This window comes from Curcuma longa, chromosome 12, assembly GCF_044706935.1.
Source record: "Curcuma longa cultivar G26 ecotype Majalengka, Jawa Barat chromosome 12, ITB_CL_G26_1.1, whole genome shotgun sequence".
Lineage (NCBI taxonomy): Eukaryota > Viridiplantae > Streptophyta > Magnoliopsida > Zingiberales > Zingiberaceae > Curcuma > Curcuma longa.
Window position 1 is genome coordinate 1,359,783 of NC_133872.1, and position 8,648 is coordinate 1,368,430.

General features: G+C 34.5%; 1 protein-coding gene across 5 annotated transcripts; it reads right to left on the reverse strand.

Annotated features, from left to right (window-relative positions):
* Nucleotides 1-383: 383 nt before the first annotated feature.
* Nucleotides 384-7,776, reverse strand: LOC141842991 (OVARIAN TUMOR DOMAIN-containing deubiquitinating enzyme 12-like). Of its 5 annotated transcripts, XM_074731002.1 has the most exons (13): nucleotides 7,654-7,768; nucleotides 5,832-5,998; nucleotides 5,644-5,715; nucleotides 5,381-5,547; nucleotides 4,887-4,960; nucleotides 3,423-3,477; nucleotides 2,846-2,920; nucleotides 2,696-2,769; nucleotides 2,544-2,592; nucleotides 2,273-2,298; nucleotides 1,702-1,786; nucleotides 1,407-1,463; nucleotides 384-621 (listed from the first exon to the last, which is right to left on the reverse strand). In XM_074731002.1, exons 2-12 carry the CDS (start codon nucleotides 5,971-5,973, stop codon nucleotides 1,452-1,454), a joined length of 831 nt encoding a protein of 276 aa, XP_074587103.1. In that variant the 5' UTR covers nucleotides 5,974-5,998; nucleotides 7,654-7,768; the 3' UTR covers nucleotides 384-621; nucleotides 1,407-1,451. The 5 variants fall into 5 exon arrangements, with proteins under 5 accessions (XP_074587103.1, XP_074587101.1, XP_074587102.1 ...); XM_074731000.1 differs by lacking the exon at nucleotides 2,273-2,298 and having other exon boundaries at nucleotides 385-621; nucleotides 7,740-7,776; XM_074731001.1 differs by lacking the exons at nucleotides 2,273-2,298; nucleotides 7,654-7,768 and adding an exon at nucleotides 6,602-6,621 and having other exon boundaries at nucleotides 385-621.
* Nucleotides 7,777-8,648: the final 872 nt, after the last annotated feature.

The window sequence follows — 8,648 nt, forward strand, 5'->3', positions numbered from 1 at the left end:
ATCTTGGCAAACAAATTACCAATTCACATCACTTTGTAAAATCCACCACTCCAGCAGTCTCACACGATCAATTGTACGATCATCTGTAAAGAGGTAAATCGAAAAGTTACAATTGACTCTGACGGAGAAAGATATTATCTCGACTTCGTCGAGATTCAACCTTTATCCATCTCAACAATTCTATTCCATTGTAATTAACACAACTATGACCAATGCACATCACAATAATAGAATATATCTATTCACATCAGACTGATTATATAAACTGCACAATATTATCACACACATTGATTCGCATCAAACTAATACACTACATTTACTAATATTCATATAACCAATAATCTTGAAGCGCGAAGCATATATATAGAATTTTATTACAAATAACTAGTTTTAATAAACCAAGAGAGTTTCACATAACCAATATTCATGAAGCGCCTAACATATCATAATCAGACATCAAAAACACAAGTAAACAACATCGAACATAATTGGGATGTCATGTAAAAGATAGCATGAATCTTGTACCATGTTGAGTATGAAGCAAAAATATTGCCACTTTGATTCAATGTTTGTTTCCAAACTTCCACCATTTCTTCTTCTTCCCGACACCAGTACAGAGATCTGAACAACCCAAAAAGAAAGTGAAACTTATGGACAAGGATTTGTAAGGTTACACCAATAAATGTTTTGTAATATAACAATTCATTGTTGTTGCTCATGTACAAAGTCTGTTTGCTGCCAGCAAAAGAATGCCATTGCCTCTGAAGGAAAGAAACTGAAATTAACTTTTTATATATCTTTCCCGCAGTTTTCTTTCTCTACCTCAGGTGTTTCCAACCAAGGAAACATGGAACTAAGAAGAATAGACTCAGAACCAAGCCAGTATCTTTTGCTGTTCAAACTCAGGGGAAAGCAAGTGCTCAGACGAATTCAGGTGAACAAGTCAGGACGGATTATGATACACATGCTTCATTTTTCCAATACTGTACTGAGGCTGAACTAGGGGGGTGTGTTTGCTTAGGGCTTAAGATGGCAATTCCTTTACTAAACCTTATGATACTTTTTGCAGTAATTGGATTTATAAAATAAGCAAGCCCCTGAATTTAAAATATCATTACACTTACTAAGTTATAAATGAATCTACCTGCAAACTTACAAACAAGCGTGTTCACGAGCATAAAATGAGTTGAGCATTGAGTAAGCTTGCCTTAAAAGAGTGTACAAGTAACTTGGGTAAAAACTCATTGCCCAAGACTATAATTTTAACGTTTAGATGTATTTAAGGATGTCCCAACACAAGAACAACAAAGTACCTTTGAATAAAATCATAAACAATTAACCTCCAGTTGAGGGCCCATTTATAAAACTGTTGTTAATTGATACAGAGAGAAATATGATGCACTTACCACCCTCCGGATAAATTGAGTTATAATGCACCTCAGCCCAAAAGCTTAAGAAAAGGACTGCATTAAAAGATGATGATCTATTATTGCTCTAAGCTCAGAAGTAGAGGTAATTAAGAAAAACAAAATTATATACATATGCACAAACATGCACGCGAAAGTTAGCATACAAGCATGTGCAAGTGCACCTATAGAAACATACTGCCGAATTCAAACCTCAGTCTGCTATAATTTGGTTGTGATGTTGGAAGGTCTAACTATGATAAGGTGGGCAAAATCAGACATTATCAAAATGTACCTCGATTAGGCTTCTGATCTCTTGGCAAAATCTCAATATAGCAAGTATCCTTGAATGATGTAATGACAAAAATTTTGCAACCAAACTGCGAAAGAGATTCATAAAAAGGAATCAACAAGGAAACAAAGAGTACAAGTATCAAATTAATCTGCAGAAGCCAGTAGAAGATTTAGGAAGCAACCTGTATATATCAACATTTAAGCACAATGTCCATAAAGGCACTGACTGACTCGAACCATTAAGATGGCATGAATAAAAGGAAGGATGTCACTGGAAGTTCCTAAAACCTCTTTTATGTTAGTGAAGACAGTGGATCAAAAATGAGTGCTATTTGTAAAATTGAGGCTTGTGCTATGATCTAATGTTCTAACCCAGCAATCAAGGCATGCTTGTAGTTGTGTGAAGGCTCAGATACATGCTTTGATCTAAGATTATAAAACAGCAATCAAGACATGTGTGTGTTTGTGTGAATGCTCAGACACGTGCTTTGATCTAAGATTCTAACACAGTAATCAACATACAATACTTGTGTCAATGCTCAGATACCATTTGCGACAACTTACTATCTGACCTGGTGATAAACCTTAACCGGTTGTCCTAAATGCAGCCCGGGCAGTTCTCAATTGAGACCAATAAGCACGCACACAATAGCCCACAATCAATATCATGATCCACCAGAAGAGCAACACCAGTCCATATCAACAAAATTAAAAGATGAGTTAATTGAAATTTCAGAATCTACGTAGATATAGGAAAGTTGGTAAAAGTATGAGTTTCCCCACAAACTGTGTAAACAGAACAACTGTTTAGTTTTTAATTGATATTTCAATCAACCAGAGCACCTTATCTGTTGCAGCCTGTAATGTCACGTGATCGCCCCACTCGCCACTCCTGAATCAGTAAAATTAAGGGGGAAAAAACAAAGAAGTAAGAAATATATTTTAGAAGAATACCCAAAATATAAGGCCTATAATCTATAAGAACGACAGTATACTTGGAAATCTTTTTCAGGTAGTCACTGTATGCCATTGGGACATATTCCTTGTAGAACTCAGGGTGAGATCTGAGCTGAAGAAAAATACATGCCAATTAGAACATACCAAACCCATATTCAAAGCAGATTACAGAGTGAAGAAGAATCAACCTGATCAACAATTCTATGCCTCACAAGCTTATGATGTTCAGGTGTTCCATATAACTGGTCAGAAAGTGCTCGGAACTAGATCAAGATACATATCACTGATGTCATGCCATGAAGCAAAAGAGAAACAACTAAGAAAATCAACATTTAATTGAGAATTAACGTAGGGTAACCAGAAAATCAAGAGAGAGAGAGAGAGAGAGAGCCAGAAAAACAAGTCAGCTATTTTGCTTGGTCTAGTGACTAACACATATAACTGTTCCTAAAAATCTTTAGCCATGATCAATGGGTGTTTTTGAGTGAAGGGTGCCCAACATAGGAGGGGTAGATGAAAAGTATGGATATCAAATTAAAGTAGTAGAGAAGCATTTTCCTCCTAATTGTACAGAAAGAATCTCACAATCCCAAACTTGATTCTACTGTAACCATAGCAATGAGTTTATTTGTCAATCAATTCTGCAGCACAACTATTTTGTTTAAGTTCAGTAATAAACAATAATTTTGTGAATAATAGGATGAATTCATAGTCTACTCTGGAAAACAAAGTGTGCCTACATGCCACAGTTATGCCATGACTAACCTGACAGTTGCCATCTCCTTCAACTTTATGTTCAACTAAGCCATACAGTTGCAACCTGCAATATCTAGAAAGATTAGATGCATGAAACCTTATGCTTAACCACATCATACAATCACAATCTGTAACATATTTAAAGATTTAAGCACATGTGATTGAACTTATCCATGATGCCTGACATACAAGTTTGTCAGAAAAAGTAGCTTTCCTTTCAATGTTGTGGTTTTGTTCTAAAGTAATAACTCAAAGCAGATTTAACAAACTAAGCCATAGTAGTTGAAATAGAATGATAGCAACATGAGGGATTCTTTAAAAAAATAATAATCTATTTCGTAAATAGAAGTATGACATTATTAATGCTTTATTTTTTTTCACATCTGAAAGAAGATAAAAGGAATTATTCTTAAGATTGTCGAACAACCTTTTAATGTTATACATAAGGTAATTTCATTATTTTCCCTTCCATATTTTCTATCATTTTTTATAGAACTGTTACATGAGATACTTGGATTTCTTTTAGCAATTGATTCCTATATCAATATGGACTTCGACAACCACATCTTAATCAGGAAGATACTTTGTGAGCAATTTTTTGACGTGCGGAACATTAGAACAAATCAGTGACAATAGTTGTATGGCTTGACTAACTGAGCTATATACATTGGCCATAGTTTGAGGTTCATTAGAATTGTAAATTTGAGTGACACCAGAACTGCAAAATTTTAGACAGTTCACTATATATTTTTTTTTAAAAAAAAGAAAAGACTAATAGAAGCAACATCAATATACTAGTAGAAAAAACTCAGTAGACACTTCAGCAAGGTGTTATTCTCATTTTTTTGACCTTGACATGAGACTCATAGGATAGACCCCATCTCGAATGCAACAAATAGCAAAACCTTCCTAAAAAGATAGCAACAACCTGAGGTCAACAAAAAATATAAGCGATACATTCCAACTATTTGGATTGTTTCATGGATCTTATCTGACCTTGTAAAGTGTAGCACTAACATACAAGTCATCTTGATTTCTTTCAATTATCATAATAGAATTTTGTTTGGTCAGTCTTTTTATCCCTTTCAAAGGAACACCGTTGATTAGCATATAACATCAATCAAAGTGACATAAAAATATAGTCACACTTTCAAAAAAACACAGTTTTATGGAGCTCAATGTCTGTTTACATAATCAACCGTAATTGGTGGAAATTGGGTTGTGTTTCCCAATTACCATCACACCATTGTCACTAGTTGATCCAATTTATCTAACCATATATCTAGACCAACTTTGAACAATCTCCATACCATTTAAATCTTCCTGATTCCAATATATTTCAGGATGGATAAATAACTAGAGGTATCTAACATTATTTCTTTTGACATCTACACAAGGAAAAGAGTGAGTTGTTCTATAAATCTACTAATTAGACATGCTGCCATACATATTTCCAGAGTTAATTGGCTATACCGATCTATAAGCCGCTGATGATCAAAACTGGCTTCATCAACAGAAGGAATTTCTCCATTGATCCTAGGAACATGCTGTATAAACCAATCAATGAAAACCCTAGAAATAATTGTAATAATAAACATAACAATAATTCAAAACTTTATAATGTTTATCTGTAAAAATGTAAACTGGAACATAACAATTGCTGATAAGGAGGTACGTTGACGCATTTGCTTGGTTTTACAGATAGCCTAGCCCACTAAGTGAACTATAGGGAGGTGCTAACACATACTCTCATGAGTATTGCGTCTTGTTGTTCAGACATTAAGAATACTTTGCAGCATATTAGCATACAACACATGACAACCTAATCACAATATATAAATAATATATATGTATGTTTGTATATGTATATATTGCAGGTTCCTTTAAAACTAAAGATCTAAAAATATGAAGTGCTTATTTAGAAACTTTCTACAGCATGCCATTAAATTTGGATAGTGGGTGCTTACAGGGATAGGAACCATTTGATCAAAACTTCTGTCAATTTCACCATCTATCGTGGAAAATTCATTTGACACTTCTACTGAACACTCCAAACCATGATAGTTGGTTCCAGGACTAGAACATGAACTAGAGGGTTCATTATGTTGTGCATCTTCTTCTTCATCCTCAATCCCTTTGTAAATGAACATGAAATATTATTTAACTTCTATATGCAAAATAGTATATCAAACTCAAAACTTGTAAAAGAAATCTATAGTTATCTTAGTACCTAGAGTATAGTCTCTCGTGTATGGATGAAATAAATTTTCTGTGAAAATAGACACTTGCGCGGGTTCTTCATCTATGCATTTTAGAATTAGAAGCATTTAGATGAGAAAATTAGGGGAATTCTTATGGGAGAAAGCATGTGTAATTGTCCTTATCATTCTCCTTTGAACCATGCTCCCATCAGTGTACCTTCTCTAATAAAAATGTCCTCATAATAGCCGGAGTTTTGCTCGTTGGGGACTCCAGGATGCAGAGAATTTGGAACTATGTGGTTGTCGAAAAGATCAAGTTCCCACTGATAAACCTCAGAGTCTTGCTTATAAGTCTCCATCAGTTATGTTCACAACAAAAGTGATCTAGCAGACAGAATTCCCAAATTAGCCTTGTGAAATTTGTTTTTTTAACTCAAATAAGTACTAAAACAAATGCACATAGGAATATTTTTCAGATTTTATAAAATAATAAACAGAAGCTTGAAATGTGCGCGCTCACGTTCATAACCATATGATAAATCCCATACCTAAATAATTAACTATGTATCAAAAGAATGTATGGTATATATTTGGAGACGAAAAGAGCATAGAAATATTAATATTATTCACTTATATTATCTGATAGGCTAAATTTTATCAACACGTTTGTAGTATATGATGAATTGATGGAAAATTGCAACTTTTGATAGTTAAAAATATTTCAAGTCTTTTCAAAAGAAACCCAAACTAGCAGTTTGACTTAAGCATACGCCCAAGAAAGTTTCATTTTCTAATTATCTTTAATATGCTTAATCCAATCTGATTGAACCAGGTGAACCGTCAAACTAGTGCAACAGTTGGTTAATTGATTGGTAAGTTAGAAAAGCATTGACCTTTTCTATCTTCACAATGGAAAAACTTCACTGTCTTCTTTGTACAGCCAGAAATTGAGAAGAAAAAAACGAGTAATCTGAAAATGATGCTAACATTTTGAAGAACGTTTCACTTCATGATAAGGTACGCCAACTTGGTTGACTTGTACTAACCTATTTTTTAAGAGTGTCATCTTAGGAAAAACAAGATATAAATTGAAATTGAAGAAATAACAAAAGGCTGATAGTTATTTCATATACAATCATAACCATTTACTCACAACACTAAAGAAAATTTATTATCTTATAAGTAGTAACTCCTACAATATGCGCAAGCAATATGATTTTTTGAAAAAAAAAAAGAGAGAGAGTCAGCTCCAAGGTGAGATCACATGTACCAAGGGAAAACTAATAGCATGTCAAATTGCCAAGAAAAAAATTATTCTGTAATATGAACCAAAAGAGGCTTGAGTAATATTTTTTACTGATTTGATCTTTAAGTTATTTCTTATCCTATCATAACCAACATAACCAAAGTTAACCACATGTTATTGACAACAGAATACAATTGACAGTGGGTAAGGATCCACGTTTTGCTCCACCATTCTTTTTTATTCCCTTTCTCTCCTTTTCTCCTTTTAACCAAAAATGAAAAGCAGTAGAACAAGAATCCGAAGGGGGGAGGGGGGAAAAGAAGGGAACGATCGAGTACAAGCAATTCGAGGACCACGAGAGATTATCAAATTAGCACTACACAGACCACAATAAAGGGGAGCTGGTCCGTGGACTGTTGCTCTAGTGCGATTAATTTGAAGCACTTGAGTTCCATAGCAATCTTCGCATCCTCAAATGCGAGACAGAAACTGAATCGTCAAAACTTGGCATGAAGTTATAGGCTCAAAGCTCGAAAACCAAAAACATTTTGTGTAGCCGATTTATCCTCAGGTAACTTCCTAAATCGCGCCGGAAACAAGAAATCGCTTGCCAACAAAACACTGTCGCCTCACCAAAACAGGAAATTACGGCAGATAAATTGCGCCGAGACAGATGAAGACTTAAACCATCGGAACACAGAACTCAACCCTCATCTCAACGAACCCCGAAGCATAATCAATCCCAATTCCCGAGTTTCTTACAGACTCATCCACAGCGAAAGAAAACACTTACCGTTCTAAAATACCTTTCCTGAAAGACACAGATGAAACCTCAAATGGAAATCCACCACCACGAGCAGAGAGACGGAGACCTCTTACCCTAGCAGTGGACGCATGGGCGAAGGAGAACGAGGAACCGATGCTCCTCGAAGCAGAAAGGCGACTTTATACTTTGGGAGAATAAAGCAAGCAACTCAGAGAGAGTGGACACCAGAGGATTGGATGACGTCATCTGTCACTCCTACTTTTTAACCGCTCTTTTTTGATTGGGCTCTTAACATGGGACGGGGGCCCATTGCGAGTTGTTGTATTTTAAAAATAATATATTTATTTTTAATTCTGCTATAGCTTAATTAAAGTAAGCAACACTGTAGCTCGTTATGTACTCTGTAAACTGCTTCAATCCAATTCAATTCTTTTTTATAATATTTTTATTTCGATCTGATCACATGATAGTGATAGATGTTTATATCAAACAGCCATCCAATTCAACAGATCACATCATCGATTATCCAGTGAGAAAGTTAAGGAAGCTGGAGCCCATGCATTTTCTCTTCATGCTGCATGATCGGTAAAACTTTCGGTTCCCTTTTACCTTACTAGAAGAATCTCGTGGATGCATGCAGTGGGCCAGTGGCTGTAAAGTTAGAGAATAAAAAGTAGGGTGTCAAGTCTATAAATTTTCAAACCAAGAAGAGATTACCCACTTTTTTACCTCATTCTTTTACTTTATGTTTTAGCTTTTTCATTAGGCTTATTTTAAATATCTTTATGGAATTCTCTTTTTTATTTTAGCATGTAAAGTAAATATCTTTTTTTTTTATAATCAAAGTGTTTTGATTTCTATTAGTTTTGAGAAGATGATGCCAATAAAATAATTTTCATTCTTATATTTATAACATTCTTTCTTAGAAAAAACTGATGTAATATATGTGTGTTTTTTGATGAATATATGGCTTCGATCCCATTGCATGTCTTTGAGATTGATAGACACTAAAATATTTTGTA